This window comes from Parambassis ranga, chromosome 14 (genome assembly GCF_900634625.1).
Source record: "Parambassis ranga chromosome 14, fParRan2.1, whole genome shotgun sequence".
NCBI classification, from domain to species: Eukaryota; Metazoa; Chordata; class Actinopteri; family Ambassidae; genus Parambassis; species Parambassis ranga.
In genome coordinates this window covers 12,527,746-12,551,817 of record NC_041034.1, presented here as the reverse complement: position 1 = coordinate 12,551,817, position 24,072 = coordinate 12,527,746, and the positions used below count along the sequence as shown (strand labels likewise).

Here is a 24,072-nt window from a genome sequence, read left to right as displayed (position 1 = left end):
TCTATTGCTTCAACCACAATTAAAAATAGTTTATCCAAAACCTCATTTCCCCGTTGCTCATTTGTCCTTTTTCAAAGATGGGGAAAGGCCTGCTGAGGTATGCCAGATGGATCAGCAGTTTTACAAAGCTAGACAATAATAAGAGTAATAATAATAATAATAAAGATAATAATTTAAAAAGTAACATTTTTTGTCTTTGTTCCATTCTCTTGATACACATTAATAGAGGAATTTTCACACCACGTGTACAGTTTTACACATTCAGAAGATAGGAATGTACAGGAGCAACCACAGAAAAGGGGCACGTCAGCTGTGTCTCTTGTCCCGAATTTCACCTTTGTGCTCATAGGTCAGACCTGTACATGGGGCAAAGACCAAATGTCCCAGGGGCCAGAGAAGCTTCCTGACAGGCCACCCACACCTACCATACACACACACACACACACACCCACACACACATACATATATACTAACACTCAGCAGTGGTACTCAGGACAGACTGTGTGGGCCCGCACACAGAGTGCTGCACTCATCAGCTCTCTGTCCAGATGAAGGAGTGTCCGAAAAAAGCCCAAACAGGAGAAGTGGATCCAGGAGTGCGGAGTCAGCAAAATGTGTGTGTTTGTTTTTCTCTTTTTCCATTTCCAGGGTGCAAAACATTTATTGATATATACCATAGAGCAACCTGAATATTGTTTAAGTTACATAGTTCTGAAAAAAGGAAGGGGGATTTTCCCATCATATTTACATACATACATACATATCCTAACAATCTTAACCTATTTGAAGATGAGATACAGTGTATAGTTTTACAACATGCATGGATTCTGTTGCATCCTCCTGTCTAACATCACTCCTTCATCTTCTGTACATTTGCTGTAAAATGGAGGTACAATATGACTAAGCAGCTACCCTGCACCTCAGAGTCAAGGTGGACAACACGAGTGAGGCATCTTTAAGTGCACACTGAGGTAGCCCCCAACACACACACAAACACACACACACACACACACACACATAGAGGGACGCTACACTGGAAAAAAATGCCTACTGAGTTCTTTACAGGAATGAGTAACCAGGTATGGAAAGAACCTTTCTACTACAGTTTCTATTGTCTGACAGGAAAAGGTACAATCATAATATTGCGCTCACTACTTCACTCACTGGATAACATTCCCCTTCTATAATCTGCACACATCCAAAAAGTTACTACAAAGTTGTATAAGACACAATTAAAAGACACAAAAATTATGAATGAGCAGCATTTTAAATATAAAGGGTTAAGATTAGGGGGGAGGATGAGAAGGCGTTTTGGATCATTTCGATTGAAGGTTTATATAAATATAGACTGAGCATGTTTGAATATTGAGGGTTTTGATTAGATCATTACTATGTCAAGGGCATCTTTTATTAGTTTTCTAGGTCAAAGGACTGCTTGGGGCATTGTGGAGGTGATCCAAGTGTGATACTGCACCTTCAAGTCACAGTGTGTCAGCATGATAAAAAGGATAATCCTTCAGGTTATTTTTGTCTTTTGGTTATTTTTTTTTGCCAATGATCTCAGCTAAGATGCTACTGTGTATGTATGCATGCATTTATAGGCAATTCCAACCACAGGAAATATGGTGCATCTATGTAATCATGTGTAAATACATTACAAACATGGCCGAATGAAGAGGAAAAGGTTTCTCCTGAAACTGATAGAACAGTGTGTATATATCAGGAGTCATATTATAGTGGGCTCAATACTTCAACAGAATAAGAATATATTTCTTCACTGATATGAGGTGGACTATCAAAGGACATTAAATAAAGCTAACACAGGTCAGGTAAATTAATTTAACCTCCTCCATGTAGCTGCACCCCTACACACATTCACACACATACATACTGACAAAAATATGCCTCCTTGAAATGTGATAATCTGCACAGGATTAGCAATGTTTCTCCAAAGAGCCAAAGTCATGCAGGCAAAGGTTGGGTCCAGAGTCACTCTCTCACAGCAGCCGGTCACTGCAGGTGCAGCAGGTTTGGCCTGTTTGTGTTCCATGAAAGGACTATAAAGCCTAAAGCTGTGGGCAGGGATGGAATCACAGGGTTCTTCAGGTTTGTGGTATCCTCTTCACTCCTGCAGTTGCTTCTTGAAATGAGCACACTCTTTTCAATCATTGTTTTTTTTTGGATTGAGTTAACGATGACCTCCCAACCAAGATGTATGACACAAAGAGATGTGCACAGTTTGATTACACACACACACACGCACTCACACACTCGCTCACACACACATACTTGTGATGGACTGCTCTACATGTACAGAATGCTGGAGAAGTAAACGAGGAGACAAGGTCTTTTCAGCAGCATGGGCCGAAAGAGGCTGCAAGGCCAGATGTCCGTCCTACATATGAGGCCTGGGGGGACTTTTGTCCTTGTGCTGTCACTGTAAGTCACACAAACCCCTCCTTGTGCTGTCGCTGTCACGTCACCCACCTCCCATACACCCAAGCCCCTGCCCGCCATGATGCATACATTTTAGACAGGGCTCCAGCCTTGAGTGCGGACAGAGAGCACACCCTAGCGACTGCTGTTCTTTATGGCTTCCTTCGCAGCTACAATCAGAGGTGTCAGGCTGGATAGAGGCTTTGCCAGCTTGAGGAAGGAATGCTGCAGAAAGACAAGATGAAGGAAAGACACATATGAAGACAAAGAGAGCAGTTTGTTTGACATTATTTTGTTAGTCCAGAGGCATAGGTTTAATATACCAGTGAGAACGTATGTGGCGCACTTGCAGTACAGCTTTTTGAGTGATTTTGTAGGAGGTCTGAAGTCAGTATCTTTGTGGTTTTTCAGTACAGCACTGTCAGCTGAAATCTGCCTTAGTCAGTCTTCATGGATGCATCAACTACTTCAGTCCCATAAGGACATGAAGACAACACTGAGTGTTCCATCTTACAGCATGGTGTAACAAAAAGACACCAATGTGTCCATGCAGTTAAACTCAGTCCACTGTGGTGATGACTGTCATCCAGGGGATTATAACTGCATTTTTATATATTATATACAAATTTAGTGATGATGGAGATACCTGAAGCAACTCCTTGGCAGAGCCTCTGCGGTCCACATCCATCTCCAGACAGCGGTTGAGGAAGTCTCGGAAGACAGATGACAGTCTCTCTGGATTCTGCAGCTCTGGAGTCCCGTTGGTTGCAATCAGGTAGAGTGCCTGAAAAAAAGGAGCATTGAATGTCTAACTATTCAGTCTCCATAGCAGCTCCTGACTTCTGGCTGTGTGTCGTGTCTTACCCTGAGTGGATTCTCATTCAAATAAGGCGGTTCTCCCTCCACCATTTCTATCGCCATGATTCCCAGGGACCAGATATCCACCTTTGGGCCATAAGCCTTCCGGGTCACCACCTCTGGTGCCATCCAGTAGGGCGTTCCTACCATCGTGCTGCGCTTGTTCTGCTCTGGAGTGATCTGGGCACAGAAGCCGAAATCGGCTGCAGAAGAAGCAGAGAGGGAACATTTAAACATGCTTTTTTTGACAATGAATTTACATCTGTATTTCATTCAGATCTTTGGTATTACATGCCATTTCTCCTAACCTGAATGTGAACCTGATATTAAGAGTGTTTGTACCATACAAAAGACTTACTGAGCTTCACAGATCCATCCATACCCAAGAGGATATTGTCACTTTTTATATCTCTATGGATCACTTGGTTGGAGTGTAGGAAGTCCAAAGCCTGAAGACACTATAAGGATGAGAGAGAAAAAGAAATTATGAGTGTATCAGTATTCACCTGAACATAAGGGTCAGCTTATCATAGCAACAGATGTAGTGAGGGGGCATGGCTGATGTCTAAACTTGGCTTCTTACCTCTCTGCAGACTGCTGCAATCTGGCCCTCATCCATGCAGGTCTCAGTCACTACATCTGTCAACGAGCCTCCAGCCAAATACTCCATCACCACCCAGAGCTCATCTCCTACCAAGTAACTAATGCAAACCAAAGCATGAAGACATTAGAACCCTCCTGTAGTGTTAGTATGGCATGGAGAAAAAAGCTCTTGCAAGTTAAGTTAATTAAACATGCAGTAGGTGCCTGCAGAGGGACAGATATAATGAAATTTGTGCTGAGTGGAACAGATGCCAGAAATCTGGAAGTTATTAAAGTCATATTTGTTTTCAACAGTAGGTGGCAGTAATGCACCTTAACATAAATGCAGCCTCCATTATAAGAAAACTGACAGTAAAAGAAGAAGAAGAAGAAGAAGAAGAAGAGAACACCTCAATGTCATTATGGTAACAACCATATTTAGCTGAAATCGTTACTCATTCAACCACCAATTTAGATGCTTTATATATAAAAAAATACATTATGAGATTTTGATTGATTGAATTTTTGTGAATCCAGACATCCTAAGCATGTGACTGTATATTAATACCAGCTGACCTGTCCAGGTAGTTGACTATGTTGGAGTTTTTGTTTTCCCTCATCACCAAGATCTCATTGATGATCAGCTCTTTCTTGGGCTGCTGCTGCAGGTTCATCTGTTTAATGGCCACCTGGGAAAGCAGACACAATATTTATGAATTATAAAATGTTACCATAAGGAAAGGAAAGACAATGTTTAAAATCAAAAACATAATGTCACTTACCTCTTGGCCAGTTGCTATGTCGATGGCAGTGTACACAGTGCCGGACGCTCTGATGACACACAAGAGCAAAATCACATCAATGACACATCATTTAAGAGTTTTAAAACACTAAGTTTATATTTCAGTGCCAGCAGTCATAACCAGAAATAAATGGTTTTATCATAGAACTACTGTTTTGTGAAAAAAATGAAAGGAATAAGATTGAGATAAATGGACAAGTTAGCATATCTGTGTGGCTAAACATTTTTTTGATATGAAAACATCGTAGTTAAACTAAAGCTGTAATGATGTTGACTACAGTGAAAGATGGATCCTATGGTATATAGCTGGCCTCATCACACTAAAAGTCTTCCACTGTGACTCTTTTCTCTTCACTCTCATGCCGTCAGCTACACCTGTGTGCTGTCAGAATCTATGAATAATGAAGCACAGTTCCTGGTAGCACAAATTAAAGATAACACGACAGAGAAAATAGACAGTAATCTACTGTTTAAAGCAGAAGCTTCCTGAACAAATATGGAAATAAAGAGGGCAGATAACAGCTACACACTTTTTTTTCTCGGTTCAGATGTGTTGCAAACAGGGAAAGTGCCAGAAGGCCGAGACAAGCAGAGAGAAGGAGAGAGCAACTGAGCTAATCTGGCTCTAGGCCTTTTCAGGATACAGTTCTCATTTCCTCTCTGCTTATTTTCCTCCCAGTTATTTGACCTGCCTCTGTTGCTCTGAAGTGGCCACTACATCTCCACATTACCCACAAAGACCCCTGAAACTGTTCTAATTCAATCCCTGTGACGATCACAGAAAGACTTACCCTTGTCCTATTTTCTCAAAGCGTGTGTACTTCTTTTTGGGATCCCCAACACTTACAATACTCCCTGAGTCAGATAGGGAAAAAACATATATATGATGATCCTGTAGATACAGATACACTGAAAACATCACAATATCTGCCTCACATGCAGCTCTGCATTACAGCTAGCAGAAAGAGGAGCAGTGTAGGAATGGCCAATTAATTAAAAAGTATTTATTTGTCCAAATTAGTGCATAGCTCCTCTATATATCCAAACATCCAGCCTGACTTTTGAATGACTACACATTGTCACAAAAACAAATCGACATCAGTGCATTAGCTGAGGACACAGAGGTCATGTCCTAAGTACAGTTTGATGAGTGGATCCCTCAAAGGAGCTGACATGCTGTAGCGTTTGAAAGATTATGATGTTGTGTACTCACATTATCCTTAACCATGCTAATAGCAACATGTAAAATTGAATTGTATGAATAACTATGTTTAATCATGCATCTAAAGACACATACGGAGTCTTTCCAGGATCTCCTCATCTGTCATCTTAGACTTCTTCCTCTGCCGGTCAGTGTGTCGATACATTGTGTTTGATGTGTTCTCTGGCTGAACCTGCGACTCTGGTGGAGTCAACACCTCTTTCACAGGTGTGGGGGGCTTTGGTGGGTCCATGACTGAGCGAGTGTAGATCTGGATTGACGAGGAAAAAAAGGGTCAAACAAATGCTTTTGTTGCTGACGGATTTTACCTATATGTGTGAACTCACAGATTTGGTATGCTCAGGACGAGGCGCAATGACTGGGGGCAGTTCGTCATCATCATCCTCATCTTCGTCCTCCTCTTCCTCTTCTTCTTCCTCCTCATCCTCCTCCTCTGACACAGGTGGAGCGATTGGCGGTTCTGTCGATGATGTTTTGGCACCCTGCAGGAGAAAAGTGCAGTTAAGTCTGGATGTATGCGGCCTGCAGTCGCATGAAGTCTTCAACTTTTTCCACAAAGTAAACAAAATAAAAACTGGCAGCCATGTGCACAGTTTGACTTCTAGTAAGTTAAAAATAAGTGAAATAAGTAAGTGAAAAATATTATGTTTAACATGCAAACTGGTATATTTGTATATCAACTATATATCAGACTGCAGAATAAAAGCATGATAAGTAATTAAGTGGTTGAAAAACAGCTCATATTCTACAAGAAAAAAAGAGAAAAAATGGGTTAGTTGTTTGAAAACATTATGTTAATAGCAAAGGGAAGGAATATGAGTCAAGTGGGAGCTAAAGAGACAGGAGTGAGGTGGCATTCAGTGCAGTTTATCTGAAGGAGTTTGAACTGTGGGTGTGCCATGAACCACTGATGAGAATGTTATATACTGGACCATGATATAAGAGTTAACATACTGCAACACTGCAGTGTGCAATATGTCGATGAACTGCAGAGATCCTGTTGATATGGAAGATACCTTTTAACAAGTTTGATTAATGAGCCTCAGGCATATTTATTATGCCTAATGCTCAGCCCTTTTCTCCCCCATCCAAAACTCTACTCGCCTTGGATCATCTTCCTCTTATGGAATGGAAACACTTCCACATCCATTTCCAGCCTTGTCATGCATAAATGAAGCAGTGCAGCTTAGTTCAAGTGATTAAAGGAAATGGGTCTGGATGAGGGAATGTCCCAGTCCTTTATTCAGACATACTGGGCCTCTGACCGGCTGCAAGGAAGACTGGGCCAAGACTGCAGTGCAGAAATGAGTGTCTGGCTAACTGTAAGCAGTGAGTTAGCCAGTAAGGGGTGCGTGTCTGTGTGTGTGTGTGTTTTCTTCACAGAGCCATGCGGTAATGTCTACAATGGTGATGAAGTTAACAGGCATATTATTAGCACAGTGGATCTAATAGTTAAGAGTATGAGCTCAGACATGCAGTTTGACAGTCATCACAACCCTCTGTGGCATGTGCCACTGCCCTGCCATTTCAAACAACAGACAAAACAAGAGGTGCTCTTGTGGTGGATAGTAAAATGGTGGATATTAAAGGTGTCTATTGACATCAAATAGATCAAATTATTCCCCTGAGAAATTTCAATACAGAGAGTGATGATGCCTATTAAGTCAAATATTTGTATTTGCATTAGCCAAATGGGATAATCAATATTAAGCGATCAAATAGTTGAATTTAGCCTCAAGGCCAATGCAGAGATACATCATGTGAAAGTAATATGGAGGAGTTACCTTGTCAAATAATGCGCTGCAGGTTCTAAGGCTGACAGGAGGCCCAGATGACAGCAGTCGGTTCTGAATGTGAAGGTTGAGAATGGGAGGATTTACTCAAAACAAACCCACACAGTGTGTAAGACTAACTTCAGGGGGGAGAGAGGGGGGAGGGCAGGGGTACACTACTGAGGGGTGGACATTATGTCCATACATGATCCCCTTACACACCAAGAGGACACGACATGATAGAGACAAATCATGCCACCTTAGAACAATAGTCTTCTCTCCACTTCTTGATTTCTTTACCACCTTTTATTTGGAGCTACTTTACAGACACTAAGCTTCACCTGAGTTCATGCAGTCACATCAGTAAATCCATTACATGATCAAAATGAGATTACATCTCATTGTCATTATCATAATTATACACTCAAGCACACACACACACAGACATGAGATTAGCTCATCTGCCCATTGTCTTTATGTGCTGCTCAAACCACTGTGTTTAACTTGAAATTACCAGTTACCTCATATGATTTGTTAGTATATATATATATATATATATATATATATATATATATATATATATATATATATATATATATATATATAAATAAAGATGTCTAGTTATTCTGGGGTTGCAGCTCCTCTCAGTGATATTGGTGATTAATTTTTTAAAGAAAAACTACTGACACACAGTCTCAGGACACAAAAAAGTCAAAGCCAATGTAAACATCACTACTGGCTGTATAATTCTTATATTAAATATTTCATTATTCAGCTGATTCTCTGTTTAATAAAATACACACAGCCATGTACTTTATAGTATGAGCATTTCCAAACTGCACAAAATATTTCACTAAAAATCTATTGCCAGAACTTAAATATAATATATATAAAAAACAGATCCATGCACCCACCATGTTGGATTCAAACTGCAAAAAACACAAATAAATGAAATATCAAGTGCAATGTAAGGTAAAACCCAAACTCTCTGAGGACACTGCCAATGTACAGACAGCATGTATGCTGTCTGCAGTGTGGCATTTGACACTGTCACTGTTTCCTTTTTGACAAAATGAAACTAATATGGAATGATCAGATGCGACACATGGATAGAAAAAAGTTACCAGTCACTTAAAATGGAAACAAAAAGTGATGACAAGCATGCCAAAGTCAGTTAACAATATGTTATATAACTTTGACAAACAGACAAACAGTCTCTGGGATGCATCTGATGTCTGATACAGACTCAACATGAGTTTCTCTCATTTGTATTAGTTTGTGATTATAATAATTGTTCCCATACAAACTACCTCTTGAATGAGCAGTGATAGCCTGCTTTGTGTGCAACTTCCAAGCTACTTTATATGTAGTTATTCATGTTAGATCCATAAAATCTGTAGATGAATGGTGACTTTTATGCCATCATCCACTTCATACAATAACTGAAACAACTTCAAGGTAAGGCGTGATCTCAGATGTGCTCAAAGAGGTCAAACTAAATGGATTTTTCCAGAGCAACTTTTACTGTTTTATTTGCTAATCTTTTATAAGCCAACCAACATCAGGTTGGACACGGACTGTTGCAGGTGGTAAATATATAGGTGAAGTGAGTTGCTTATAGAAAACAGTGCCTCAGTCCTCAAATATTTTAACTGCACTGCAGAGAGCATCAGCTGATGATGGGTGACTGTCTCTCTCTTTAGGTCAGCTATTGGCACATTTTCCTGCAGCTCTGTTCATTCAAGACAGCACTGCCAATCTTAATACAAAGTCTGTGCCTCTGTAGCCAATAGCTGAGTCACACCAGCATGCTATGGACCTCTATGATAGTCCAAGACTAAGAGATGCTCTCAGAGAGCCTGACTGGGCTCACACAGTCCTTTAGCCTGACTGCCACACCCGCTCACCCTTCACTGGCAAAGAGATCTTCCGAGCAATAACCCTGCATGAAGATATCGCAATGTAGATCGCCTGGAGCGGCAAATCCTACTGAACAGACTTAGATTTTACTTCACCCAGTGTGCACAGGCCAAGGCATTCAAAGCATAGATTACTCTGGTCAAAGCCAGGAATGAGGTCAGCACAGCGGGAGTCCTTCTACATGCAGTTGAGCCTCCAGTGAAGCCCGTCTATGGGTATTTCAAAATCTGGTTAAGTAGATTGGAAAAATAAACAATGAGCTGTAGCGCTCACAGCAGTCATCGTTTCTATGCTGGAGCAGCAGAACTGTATGGCAAGTATGCAGGAATCAAAGAATGATGCCACAGAGTGAGGGTAGGAAGGCTCTGAGGGATGCACGCACAGGTCTGAAAAAAACGGTCTATCCAAAACAGAGCGAGACAGATTCACTGTGTGTGGAGTGGCTGCCCTGAGTTTGATGATAAAGAAATAAGCCCAGTTAATGTTGCAACTTACCTGTTAATATATTACACATAATTTTATATATTACTATAGAGCAATAAAATAAAGCTGACTCAAAGCAAAGACTAGGTTGATTGTTAATTGTACTATAACAATTAGAAAGGCCCAGAAATGTTTAGATATGTGAGGACTCACCAGAGTGTTTGCTGCTATGTACCCATGTGCTGACTTGTCTGAAACAGAAAGAAAAAACATGCTTATAGATCCAGCAAATAAAATATTTTCTATCAGTCATGAGAACAGTTTACTTTAGTGGTCTTACCTCCCGAGGTGAAGCTCATGTATTTCTGGTTGTTCACAGTCTCTTTGGAGTCGTAGAACTTTAAGACATCCAGCACGGCCTGTGGGTTCTTCTTCTGCTCCAGCTTGGTGATGTTGGAGGTCTGTAGGAGCCGTGCCCACTGCTCTGGGATGCCCTGCACAAAGAAACAAAGTTCACATGTTAAAGGATAAAAAGACACATGTAAATAATGTTTCTGATACACAAAATTCATCTTAGAGGAAATCTGCTGACTTCACCTGCTAATTTAACAATAAATTAGTTGTGGTTAATAATAATGTGTCTAGTCTTTACTTTTTATTTTAGGAAGGCAAGTTGAATTCTTATCTCCGCTCCCCTGTTAAACTGTCTTTGCAATAAGGATATGTGCTGTGGTGTATTTGACTTCCAAATGCTGCACTCTGTACTGTCCATGACATCAGTAACACTCAGTTCTTTGTTCATTGGAAAAGCTCTGTGCCTGTGGCACATACAGCCCAATTAAAGCAGCCGCTGTGCTTTTACTTGTCTCATGCTTTTCTGGGAAAATAAAGCACATTACTGTTGATTTGACCCTTGATCCTTCTCCTAGTATCCTCTCTTTCTAAACTGCTGCTAATCAGTAGTCTTTTTTTCCCAACATTACAAAATGACTTTTACCCTCTGTGTCGCCATCCTTAGAGGAACAGTTTCGAAACTGTTAAACTTTTCCATGACTTACTGCAGGATGCCAATATGGGGACTACTGGGACGATTGAACTGGGTCTTTCAGTACAGCATGCAAAACATATGACTCTGTGCTGTATTGTATTTCTTTTGTGCCTGTATAACATAAATTAGATGAGATCATAGACTGCATGGATCAGATTCAGCCAATACAATATTAAAGTAAGGGAATTAAAAACTGTTTCATAGTATTGTGTAACCAGGCTTGTGTAAGATCACCTGCAAACTGAAACTGCAGCTAAAATGTAATTTACTAAGAAACACCAAAGGAATCCGGTGCAGGTTTCACCTGATAGGGGAGATTATTATTCAAGTCACTTGTATTACCAACTTTAAATGAAGAAAAATAATTGATTAGTTCAATCTATCCTCTCAGGGAAATGTGATTTTTTTTTTTATGAAGTGCATGCTTGGGGTTTTTGCTTTTTGATGGCAGATGAATTTTAAAGGCAGTTCCATTTATATGCCTGATCGTCAGGTGAAAGAGATACTCACTGTGAATTCTCCCGTTACGGCATCAAAGCCGACATGAATGGTGTGTTCAAAGTCTGAGGGTAGGGATATCTCTGGACGTTCCTTCTCCTTCTTCTTGTTCGCTACAGAAAAAAAGAAGATTACAGGCAGTTTTTCTAAAGTATTACAGGGCTGTGCATGAAGGCTGAGCATGAAGGTGACAGAATACTCACTCTTGTCTCCCCCAGGAAAGATGGAGCGCAGGCGGACTTTCTTGTTCTTCTCTTCAGGAGCCATTGGAAGCGGTTTAGATGCGTGATTAACTGATGAAGAGTCTCGGGAACTACTGTTCATTCTCAAGGGGGGGGCTGGTGGTTTCTCTTCAATATCGACACTATCAGACATCTTTAGTAGCACTCACAATGTCCTGGGAAAGAGAGAGAGAGGGGGATGTAGTTCAGTGCTCTATGTATAGATCAACAGGGTTCATAAGGATACCAGATAACCCTCTGGATGCTCAGACTTTGCATTTTGACTTGTACTTAGTAAGTGCAGAAACAAAAATCGATAATATCTACAGACTAAATTGAGAAATAAAAGTAAATTGTTTTTTCAATATGAAGGTCGGCTGAAAGCAGTGGAGGTCAACCTTGGAGAGATATCTCTTGGGAGTCTGTCTGACAGTAGAAAACATATTGTAGAGTTTGTTTTTATTGGTGAACTCTATATCTATAAACTAATCTATAAAATATCTGCTGAGATGGAGCTCAAGACGTCTGTCTAACTGTATGAACCACAACAGTGAACTACTGTGATAAAAAGAGAGAAAGCAGGTAGTAGTCATATGTGTGGGCTACTTTGACACATACATGACACAACACTACATACATTGTGTCCCCCTTGCTGTATGAGCGGAGGATATTCGGAGCTATAGGGTGGAGCCTGAGGTGCAGTTGGTCTGTTCAGCTGTGAAAAACAGCAACCAGGAATTGATTCTAAGAGAATCTGGCAACATTAAGCATTTCCATCACTCATCCTCTCTTTTCTTCCATCTACCCATCCTACTACCATCTTAGAGTCCTCCACTGCCTCGCCCTGAGGCCAAGCCCATCATGTGATGTGCAGCACAGCCATCCCAGAAAACAGGACATCCAGGCCGGCCCCCTTAGTGGGGACCTACATTAGCAAACAAAGACACACTCCCTGGGCTCTTACTCCGTGTGCACTGCCTCTGACAAATTACACATGTGCCTTCACAGCAGCTTTTTATGTAAGCATCCCCTCAACATCTAATAGGCTACACCACAGTCTTTGTTAACTTCCCAAAAGAGCTTTTTTTTTTTTTTTTAATAAAGGAATTAGATTAGCTGAGAAATGTAACATAAGAAGCCATGATTTCATCAGATATGCCTGCAGTAAAATTACACAAGAACTCTGTGCATCAACTTTTGCTGCTTTGGAATCTGAGAAAATATAAGAAGATACATGTCTCTGGCAGTAAAACATAATTTCCTCATAAACCTGTTTGGGCAGGACAACAGAACCAACACTCTCAGCATTGTTTTTATACGATGATGCAAGTCTAATAATGGACCTTTCTGCTTTTGGTTGACATTAACTTTATTTTATTATTTACAAGATAAAAGACTGTCAACATCATCATAGGTTCCTCTGCTAGTGATGTGATAAAGATTGTGAAAACCCCACTGTAATCATATCACTTAGATAAACCAATAATAACGACTGCAGAGGATTATTTGGTTGATATCAGCCCATTCTCTCTGCTGGCTTTGACAACAGTCTGAGCGGGCTATATATTTATTTTCAAGTCTTATCAGAGCTACATCAAACAGGTTGTGCAATATCAAAAGTGTAGAACATGATAAAAATAAATGTACAAAAAAACATTCCAGCATCCTTTTCAGATAGGGGTTACATCAGCGGAATTATCCTTTCCTATGAAAGAGTGACTCACTCCTGATAAAGTTCCATTTTGATCCAGCTTAGCTGGAAGGCACCCTCTATTTTTGAATAAAGCCTGATTTTAAAATACCAGTATGTTCTCATGACTTTTTTTTCTTTTTACTGGTGAATATCCAGGATCATGTGAGATGCACTAGTGGTGGGGGTGCAGAGCGTGGGCAGTTTCTATCATTGTTGGCTGAGTTCCAGGTGAGAGTCCAGACAACGGCAGAAAACTGGTTCGTTTAGGTTGGAGCTTAGGTGTGTCGCCGACAACAAAAACCCAGCAAAACTCTGCCGTTTACAAAAGAATGACACAATGTTGACACACCAAACCAGCTAGAAGTATAGCGGACAACACGGCTGTCGAAGCAATAAGGAAGACGATGGTGGGATGTTGTGAGAGCTTTGCATGCCACCTGACACCATGAGCCCCGAATTTAGTTAAAGGATCACAGGGATTATTTAGCTATATCGCTTAATACTGTACCACCAGGCCTGTGGTGCAGGGATACTGTGTGTGGAAATAAGTATTTAATATTTGAGCTTTTGGTTTTTACTGTGCTGACAATTAATGCAGATGCGTTTTAGGGCTGCATTAAACATGGCAGGAAATGGTCCAGACTGGCTGAATCTCTATTGCTGAGTCTCACACACATATCAGTGCATCACAAATTCTCCTCATATCACAGCCGACATCAGTTATTTATTCAGTAAGTAAAATCATTGTTACAGCTTCAGACACACTGTGCCGCAAAATCCCTTACATGCTGTATATCCACTGTGTCTGGTGTTCATTACAAAGACACTAATGCAGCTGTGACTGTTTAATCCATTAACATAATCTTAGGAACAGTCTTGCACACTAGCAACAAAGTATGTCATACAGCTTATGCAGGGGGAACACTCACATAACAATAAGGAATAAATGGAGGAGAGGCCCAAGGTGGAAGCATTAACTACAGCTCCTCAGAGAAGTGACTCCATGGATCCCCTTGTTAAATGCCATGTGCAAAGATGGCTTCGTCTGTATTTGAATAAGTTTTATTATCATCAGGAGAATGAGCAACAGAAGGTTGCGGTGTCCATGTGTTGCAGAGATAGTTACAAAAAGCTAGCATGGTAATGCAAGCCTGTCCAACTTAATTGGAAGCAGAAGCTGCTCTGCACACAGAGAGCACTTTTTCTTTTGCACAGTCCATACATTTAACCTCTTGACAGTCCTGTTGATAGATAGGCAGCCAGTGAAAGAAAGCGTATATATAATGGCTGAAGCTCTTGTCAAGTGACCAATAGAGCAGGTTAACATTCCATCCATTTACAACTCACAATGAACATTTTCACCCATTTTCTTAGGTTTCTTGAATGAAGTTCCTTTTATTATTTGGTATTCCTGTCTGCCTTGTGTTACGTGCCGGTACTCGTTTGTTGTGTGTATGTCTGTTGTGTCTCTGCTTTCTGTGCAGGTTCCCAGTGCACTTCCAGTGAACCAAGTGGATCATCCACAGCTGAGTCCACTTGGCTCTCATCAGCACACCTATATCAGCTGGAGGTGTGCACATGGCCAGGGCCAGTGGGCCAACTTGTGGACGTGCACACCATGCGTCTTTGCTCCGTCCAGAGGGACGAGAGTATGATAATCAGCACTGATCTTTTTAGTTTTGCTTTTGTGTTTGATTTACCATTTTGTTATTCATTTACCGGTAAGTAAATAAATTTAATTCATAGTCACTGTTTCTGACTGCTGTCTCTTCCTTAGGCCTGGGTAACATTATTGTTGCTTCCCCTCATCCCCTGGACTAACCGGGGAACGTAACACTTGGGAGACTGTAATGCTTAAAATAGGCAATAAACACATCCATATATATGTGATCTATGAGAGCTGTGTGACGGAGAGACAGCTAAGGCATCTGTGTGGTCACTTCTGCATCAGGCGAAGAATGGCAGAAGAAACAGCACAGAAGTGAATGATTTTATTTTACAAAACACTAACTGTGGTCCTCACTGCTGCGTGGCTAATCACCCACCTTCTGGCCGCTGCAGCAGTGCTGCTGAGCGGTCAGACGGCTAAAGATGGTAGATTCATGAAGGCCCAGACATCACTGATTCCTCGCTCACATAAAACACTGACCTATTTACTGCGCAGACTGACAGGCAGGCTAGCAGTCAGTGAGAGCACTGTGCACTGAAACAAGCAGCTACTATTTCTGAAAGACACACAGGCTAGTCTCTCAACATTATAAATCTACAACAGCTACATCTGCCTTTTTCCTGGTGAAACTACTCCACCTAAAAAGACCATTCATCTCATTCAATGTTTTATAGATTAAAAATATAAAAAGTGTAGAACTGCAACTTGTAATTTGTCACAGATTACACTTCATTTTGACAGTCTGACAGTTATGTAAGAATGCACAACTCTAAATTATAAAAAAACGAAAATAAATAAAAACTAACATAAAACCACCACAGACACGATGAAAACTTAGATATTACTAGAGATGTTTTCACATTTCTCTTCCATACAATATTAATCTATCCACGAAGAGCAGCATTTTCTCTGCTCTTTCAAAAATTAATGCTGAATTTGAATGGCTAACACAGGAAGACGCTCTAATCTTGAGCCCATGGCAGCACAGTAATGGCCCCCGCAGTGGGGGGTGGTGGAGTGGGGGGGGGGGGGGGGGGGGGGGGGGGGTTTGGGGGGGGGCTCCATAAGCTTGGCTCTCCATGCCTCTGATTAGGACACACTCTCTGTTTGACTTGGCTTTAGCTTTGGCTGCGCTTCTTTGAAGGATGCTGATTACTTGGATGGGACAGACAGCTAGAGGACATTCAAAGGATAAAGGAGGAAGAAGGGATACTCTGAAACTACAGTTCACCATTGTTATCTGCGTTATCTCACTCATCACTGCGTCTACTGCTGTCATCAGGCAGACAAGATTGTTCGCTAACAGTCATATAACAGACACATCAAAAAAAAAATCCCCAATAACACAAAGAATGCAGACCGACAGATGTCAACATGTTACTACACAAACCCTCCTCTCTTCATGGTTGGCCTCTCAAGGTCGGGATAAAAAGGAGTCACGGTGCACACGCCACGCAGTGACACCCGCTTTTAATTGCAAATGCAGGCTGGGGAGGAGGAAAAGGAGGAGGAGATATTTCTCTCGAATAAAGAGGACTCCCATTTTAAAGGGAATGAGGGGACTTTACTACAAGATTAAACCCTGATGTAGTCATAGAAGCAACAGTGTCTATGAGGATATGTACTTTATATTTTTGTTAAATGATGCCTACATGAAGGAGATACTGACTGATACTAACCACAAAGGGGGCTAGTCTATAGTCTATAGACTCTATAGTCTATAGACTATATATAAACTGTCATATTCATGTTTGTCCAATGAAGCTCCACCTCTTTTTGTCGATGCAAAACCTCTGCTTATCATACAGCTGCCTCTTTAGTTTGAGGTTAAGGCAGGTTGTACAGATTTAGAGCTCCTTTTTGATATTTCACTGCAGAAAGTTAGAATTATTTTCATCTAAATATCACTAATGTAACATTAGTGATATTTAGATGAAAGCATTAATGATGCTTGAACAAGAGCTAGACAACAGCTTTATTACACATGCAGAAATATTGATTCACTTGTCATGTCCAATAAAGCTGATTTCTGTTATTATTTGTTTCACAGTAGTAGAAGTACCTATTTTATTACAGCAGACAAAACACAATTTATTCCAGCTTCTATTTTTAGGGGATATACATGCCTTGTGGGGAAACCGTCTTTGATCGTGTTGGTATAAAGGCTTGTACCCGTTCGTAATATGCCAACTAGAGCATGATTACACATTATAAAAGGGAAACTTCCACTTTAAATATCCACTCACATGGACCCATTACATCCTTTGGAGATGTACAAAAAAATGCTGATTCACATATTTCGTGTGAGTGTATATTTCCTATAAATATTTAAATTTATTTGTATTTTTGTATCCTCATGCTTTTATAATTCTGCTTTATTAGCCTGGCCAGTCCAAATTCTCTCTGTGAAATGGGTCTAGCATCCCTCCCCCTCACACCTAGTTTTCCTCATTATTGTCATGTAAAACTGACTACAGTCATTCATGGACATACCTACTACTCTGCAAACTGTTGTGTGTCTGCTGGAAAAAGATTTAGGAGGCTTGCCAGATTACTATTTTAGACATGGCAGAGATATTAATAATCACTAACCAGCGATGTAATATTAGCTACTGGCCACATGTTTGTGTGGGATTGTTTATCACCGGCAAATCGTCTATAGCTTGCACATACTGGTGGCGAATGACAACATGACAACAAATTCTCCAAATGATAAAACTCACTGACTTAATTTGAGATTACTAACACGTCGTCACATAAACAAGAGAAGTGGTTGTCAGTGACTGCCATAAGGCATTATTGTCTTTATGGGAAACAACATATTTCAGCAGCAGGCTGTACAAAGAAAGAAAAAGGTTTATAAACAGAGGTAGAGGAGGATGGCAACCTTAACCTAACCTTTGACTTTCACCCAGGAGATGAGGATAGTGTCCCATGTCACAAGGACAACATCAGCAACAAACTTCTTCACTGTTTTCTCCAAGGAAGCGTTCACTTTTATTCATATAACCACATGAGGGTACAGGACATGTAAACACAGCAACAACAAATGTTATTCTCATCCATTTAACCTGAATGTGATTGCTGCAGTGCATGTCTTGTTTGCCCATTGTTGCTCTTTTCTAATGCTAATTAGCACAACACTAAGCCATGATGATAAAAACCTGCATATTTTAGAGCTGATTACTGTCTCACAATGAAAGGTTTCAGCAGTCTAACCAGACCATGTCCCTCCCTGGCTGACTGACTTTCCATTATATTACCCCCTGCTCACGAGCTGTGGTATAAATTTCCTCATATTCAAAACAGAACAGAAAAAAAATAGGTTAGTCTACACTCAAGAACCATTTAATCCCCACAGCCTACACTCCACCATGACTCTCATTTTACCAGGCATCATCTCTTCCCAAATTCCCCTGCTGAAGAGGCTTGAGAGCTCACTCTGTCATTTAATATTTAGTTCTGGGATCCTCCTCCAGTGCTGCTCTCTCTCATGTATGCACAGACAGACACATTCTCCTTTCTTAAAACTGACAAGTTACTTTTCTTATTTCTAGTAGAATATTGTATTAATATTGCAAAAAAAGTTGGTTTTCTGAGGTAAAATAATTAGAGGTGTGCATGCATGCATAAAACACATTAAATAAAGATATGAAGTTACTGTTGAACAGCCCAAGCTGACTGAACTGCTGCTTCTGAGCTGGTGCTGAAATAAAAGTGATCTTAAATGAAGCCGTTTATTCTGCCAGGTGGTGAATGTCTGACAGCACTGACTAAAAATTTAAATATGCTTAAAAAATACAGCAGCACACTTATCAAACATGATAAAATTAGATATCTTATTTTTGAGCTTTAATACTACATGGCTGTCTGTCTGTTTGAAGAGATCATTCATTGCTGCTGGAAGAACCTGATTTTATTCAAAGCACAATTCTATAACTGGTAGTTCATTCATATGAGCATTTCTCGCTTGACAGGGTCCATTTATCAGCAATCTGTTCTCGCTGACAGTGAGCTTCCGAATTTCTCATTTTCAAGAACACTTGTTGTTGTTCATCCCTCTCCCCTCAAAATGTGTGTTCTCTGTGATGTTTCAGCCTCACTGCATAGAATAATTTTTTTTCTGCACTCATCTGTGACTTGGTAAACTTACACAATGTGCAATTTGTGTGCAAGACTTCTGAAACTGAAACTATGAATTTATTCTTGATTGTGGGTCCAAAATAGAGACATGAGATGGAAGCAGACATTTATGATTGCTGATGGTCCAGTGGTTTAAATGATTGTTGGTTGTGGAGACACGCAGGGAACCAAAGAAGAATTTAATCAAAGATGCTTCACTTATACTTTATGCGTCTTCGACCACTAGGCCCAAAAATCTTGAATACTTAATACAACTGTGAGATAGCTATGCCTTATGCAAACCATGGATATATGAATGAAATGAATGCACTTTAGAGCTAGAAACATTCCAATGTCCCTCAATCTAATAGTTGACCTTTATTGTGAGCATCCTGTCATATGTGGCCATCAACTTTAAAGCATCTGGATAGATTCAGGTAAGCACTGCTCATTTTGAAGTATCAACCTTAAGTGACAGAGATGGGTGTGGATTCCTTCTTACCATGCCAGCGGGTGCACCTGTGTTGGGTCAGGTGGGAGCGGTTAAAGTGCACCCAATGTTGGGAAGAAAGAAAATAGCTTGTAGACATGTACACAATGTCACTATCTACAGTATTTATACCTGAAATAGTTTCAGGAAACTACATCTCCAGTCCAGCTTTGTAGCATGTACGGTAGGTGTTAAACCTCCTGTTTTTTTACAGCTGCTGGCTGTGCAGCTAGCATTTTTTTTAACCTTTCCGCTGTCAAACAAACATCAGTCATAGTTTGCATAAGCAAATACAAGCATGAGACTATTTGGGTGAACAAATATAATGCAGCAAATGCCACACAGAGTAGTTGCACCTTCATGGAAACAAGCTGAGTTGCTAGTAGTTTTTTTGCCAGAACAGCTCAAAGGTGTTTATTTGTTACAGACAGATAAATCTATAGCTTCATCATGTCATAGTTTAATGTATGATTCCTCACCCAAGGAAGTGCAAAGAGTTAACAAATTTAGAAACCAGACTCTCCTCATTTTGGTTGATGTGTTACCAACTACCAACTCAACAGTCACCTGAAAAGTCTGCAGAACATCTCTTGTCTAAAACTCCCACTAAATGCCCCTTAATATTTTACATTCTTCAGTCTGTTCACCTTCAAACGTATTCAAGTTCACACTGCCTTCTGCGGCTCTCTGCAGACTCTTGACTTAAAGAAACTTCTTAATGTCTTAACCCCTCCTGAACCCGCTTCCTCCTCTGCAACATTTCATCCTTTCATTCTCTGCAGTCTCTATCCATCTGGAATATCCATCTCACTGTAAAGGCTTTAACACCTCATACTTTCTGGAACGTTAAGTCCTCCTAAGACATGTCTCAGACTACCTTAAAGACAATTTATGTTTCAAACAGGAGGCATCCTGTATGTATTACCAGTACATTTGTAATGTGCTCACACAGACAACAGTTAAACATGTACACAAACACACATACAGCAACCCTATTCTAAGTAGCAACAGACATCAAGTAGGGAGATTACGGAGGGAGCTGTGTCAATGTGTCAGTGTGTGAGTGTTTCCTCTCTCTCTCTCTCTCTCTCTCTCTCTCTCTCTCTTTCTCTCTCTCTCTCTCTCCCTGTCTCTCTCCATCCATCTCTCTCACTTACTCCCCCTCCCCTTTCTGAGACAAAATGGCCAGATGGCTTCCAATCCTACATGTTAATCCACAACACACAGACTGTAGCTTTGACACACCTACCACAAGACTACCACTCCACTCCACAAGTCTGTGCCCTTAAACACACACACATGCACAGACTCCCCACACGTGAGGGCTCTCCACATACACTGCCAACATAAATCCTAAATGATGATTCCACTTAACAATAGCAGCATAACTCACTCAGACTAAGTCCTCAACAGATGGAGGCCTAGTTGTATGTGTTGTATGTGTTGTGTGTGTGTGTGTTGTGTGTGTCCTACTATCATATTTCAAGCAGCCCAGTTAGCAGGCTACAGGCCAAGATGAGCTTCTGTGTCCACTGCTTTTGTTAGTTGAGGTGAGGTAAGAGAAGCTGTGTGTGTTGGGTTACACAGGCCAGTGGAAAACATGGGGAAGCCCTGAACAGCACACTAAGACACATGGAGACAAGCAGGCTGGCAGGCTAGCTGTTTAACATTGTTTCAATGCTTGTTTCAATGCCTTTATGCTGTGGCCTATTGGATCAAGTATCTTATTTTGGTCCCATGGGTGTGGACAGATGATCATATCAAAACAAACACAAAATAAAAATAAACACGCAATAATATAAATAAAAGTTCTTTAACCTTTTTTAAGTTATTTTTTCTTTATGTTTCCATCTTGCAGTTTAATAATATTGGTTATAGTTGGTCACAAGTTGAGAAAACATGTGGATTAAAAGTCATAGTCATAGATTTTGAGTGCACAATTCATGTTTGCACTGTAAACAGTACGCTGGGGGGCACAAATGCACCTTTACATATAGTAATACAGAACATATTGTGTGTATATTACACCTGTCAAATAATAACATTATGACTGGAAACATCCTCTGGCTGTATCCTGTGCATGTACACACACAACGGCTTATACAGGTATAAACACCTGCATAAATATCACAAATCCATAAAGATATATAAAACGCAGAGCTTTTAATTGTCCATTTGTTGGTGATAAACTTGTGCAGATAGCTGTGTGATAAATACATAATATATGTGGCATGTGAAGCATAGCATCAGGGAGACCAATTATCCAGCGACAGTTTCACAGATCAGTTGAACAGCAGGATGCATAAACACCAAACACTTCTACTCTAATGGTGTATCACAGCATCACTCCTCACTGTCTCTTGTCTCTCTGCCTTCTCATTGTGACACTGCATTCGATTACTAATGTAGGTCTGCTCTCTGCCAAGCTCAGGGCTGGGTAATGTGCTGTACTGGTACTTACTATTGTATAAACTGACAAAAAAAATCCCAGTGAGTTGACAGGCAATATTATAGGTCAATATATGTTTTAGCCACTTAATATAAAAGCCTTAACAACAGAAAATATAGGGTTGTCATGGTGTTGAAGGTTTAAAATGGTAGGGCATGTATCACATCCATATCAATATAACAGGCCAATGTTCACAAGGAGACGCACCTCCAGGAACCCATCCCCCAATTCTCCTCTACAATCATCTCACCCTCCCTCCATCACTGACACGACTCCCTAACATCCCTCCTTCACACAACAGGTCTCCCATAGGGCCCTCACAGGATGACTGCCCTTCCTGGGAGATGAATCTTTCATTCCTTCTACGTTGGGTCTGACACCACATTTGAAACCGACAAGAGACAGCAATGGGAAGACACACATTCAGCCAGTGTACTGTAAGCCTCTTCCATCTTCCATTCTTCCATCCTCCACGACCACAGACGGCTGTGGAAGAATCTGAGGTAGAATGGCTCAGCTTTCACAGGACCAGCCCCCACCCCCACTCCGATCCCCAATGAAGTCAGGTGACCAGATGTTGTATATCTCCCTGTCACTACAGCCGCCATGAAGCCGTTACACACATCCATGTTAAAGCCATGATACAGAGGCATGTCTGCTGTGTGTGTGTTCAGTGAAAGACAGAAATAGAAATAAGAGGCAATGTCTTCACGAAGCCCACTCTAGAAAGGCCATACATGAGGCGGCGCAGAGATAACAAAAGAGCATCCATCAGTGTATTAACCATCCATCACCCGCATCATGAGTATATAAGGCTCAGATCCATCCGTCAGCCTCAGGTTTACAGACCCAAAATAGCATTGCTTCTTTTTTGTTCCAGTGTTGCCACTGCAGCTGCTGCATTTCCCCAGGACTCACACACACACACACACACACACACACAAGGCCTGTACCAATGCCACCATTGATTCTAACACCTCCCCATCAATATAGATGCTATTTGTGAGGCACAAGGGAGGGCACACGGAGATGATGTGATGCAGATGATGGTATGTGATGATATAAAACATGTTCAGTCCATCTGATGCAGGCATCCATTTCCATCGTACCCTCACGGACAGACTGCTGATGAAACAGCTGCCTCCTAAGGAGGGCAGAATGCAGAGTGGAGGAAGAAAAAAAAGGCTACAAAGCACCCCTACATACACAGCCTCCCCCTCCTCCTCCTTTTCTCCTCTCCTCCCTCCTTTGCCTCCCCCTTCCACATCCCTTAATGCACACACACAGAGAGGGAATTACCTGAAATATGTCTTCACATTCTCTTGCTCAGTGCTTCGCCTTTGGGCCTGGAGTCATGGTGGATTCATCGTCAACCGTACAGTCCTAGTGACAGTTAAAAGGCAGGATTGCCATTCTCTTGTCAGACCAGTTCCTGACCCTAAAAGCAAGCTTGTTCGGCAGGCTGGATGCTTCACTGGCTGCTCACTGTTCCCTAGCCCATGATGTCATCCACCCTGCTTTGCTGATTGGCTGAGGAGCTGAATATTAATGCAGGCAGCAGGTCCAGGGGAGGAGGCAGCCAACGGGCAGACAGAGTTGGTTTTCTGTTTAACAGACCAAACCTGCTGAGTGAGAGGGCTGAAAAGACAACATTATTTACCCAGCAAACTTGTGAGGCGGTGGTCTCAGCTGCTAATAAAGATGGCTCCTGGCTGACAACTGTTACTTGATACTATAACTACGCTTTTAACAAGAACACCTTTAAAAGATTCAATTTTATGCTCTTCAACAGTGCCACTGCCACAGTGGACAGATAAATAAAGTAGTAAAAATATAATGATGTATTGTTTTAAAATTAAAATGCCAG

The 24,072-nt window shown here is 41.0% G+C and overlaps 1 protein-coding gene across 4 annotated transcripts; it reads right to left on the bottom strand.

Moving 5' to 3' along the window:
• Positions 1–70: 70 nt before the first annotated feature.
• On the bottom strand, positions 71–24,066 carry LOC114446635 (serine/threonine-protein kinase PAK 3). 4 transcript variants are annotated; one of them, XM_028422308.1, is made up of 17 exons: positions 23,505–24,066; positions 11,765–11,958; positions 11,574–11,674; positions 10,356–10,509; positions 10,229–10,266; positions 7,685–7,747; positions 6,227–6,382; positions 5,976–6,150; positions 5,470–5,533; positions 4,659–4,707; positions 4,453–4,565; positions 4,210–4,242; positions 3,878–3,995; positions 3,653–3,752; positions 3,301–3,497; positions 3,083–3,220; positions 71–2,661 (listed from the first exon to the last, which is right to left on the bottom strand). In XM_028422308.1, the coding sequence occupies exons 2-17, from the start codon at positions 11,934–11,936 to the stop codon at positions 2,572–2,574; spliced, it is 1,761 nt and encodes a 586-aa protein (XP_028278109.1). In that variant the 5' UTR covers positions 11,937–11,958; positions 23,505–24,066; the 3' UTR covers positions 71–2,571. The 4 variants fall into 4 exon arrangements, with proteins under 4 accessions (XP_028278109.1, XP_028278110.1, XP_028278112.1 ...); XM_028422309.1 differs by lacking the exon at positions 4,210–4,242; XM_028422311.1 differs by lacking the exon at positions 7,685–7,747.
• Positions 24,067–24,072: the final 6 nt, after the last annotated feature.

Excerpts from the sequence above, each read along its gene's own strand:
- LOC114446635 (XM_028422308.1), bottom strand. The coding sequence starts at position 11,936 with ATGTCTGATAGTGTCGATATTGAAGAGAAACCACCAGCCCCCCCCTTG. Across the intron at positions 6,151-6,226 it reads GTCCTGAGCATACCAAATCT|ATCTACACTCGCTCAGTCAT; the intron begins GTGAGTTCACAC and ends TCGTCAATCCAG. Across the intron at positions 4,243-4,452 it reads ATAGTCAACTACCTGGACAG|TTTTCTTATAATGGAGGCTG; the intron begins GTCAGCTGGTAT and ends TTTTACTGTCAG.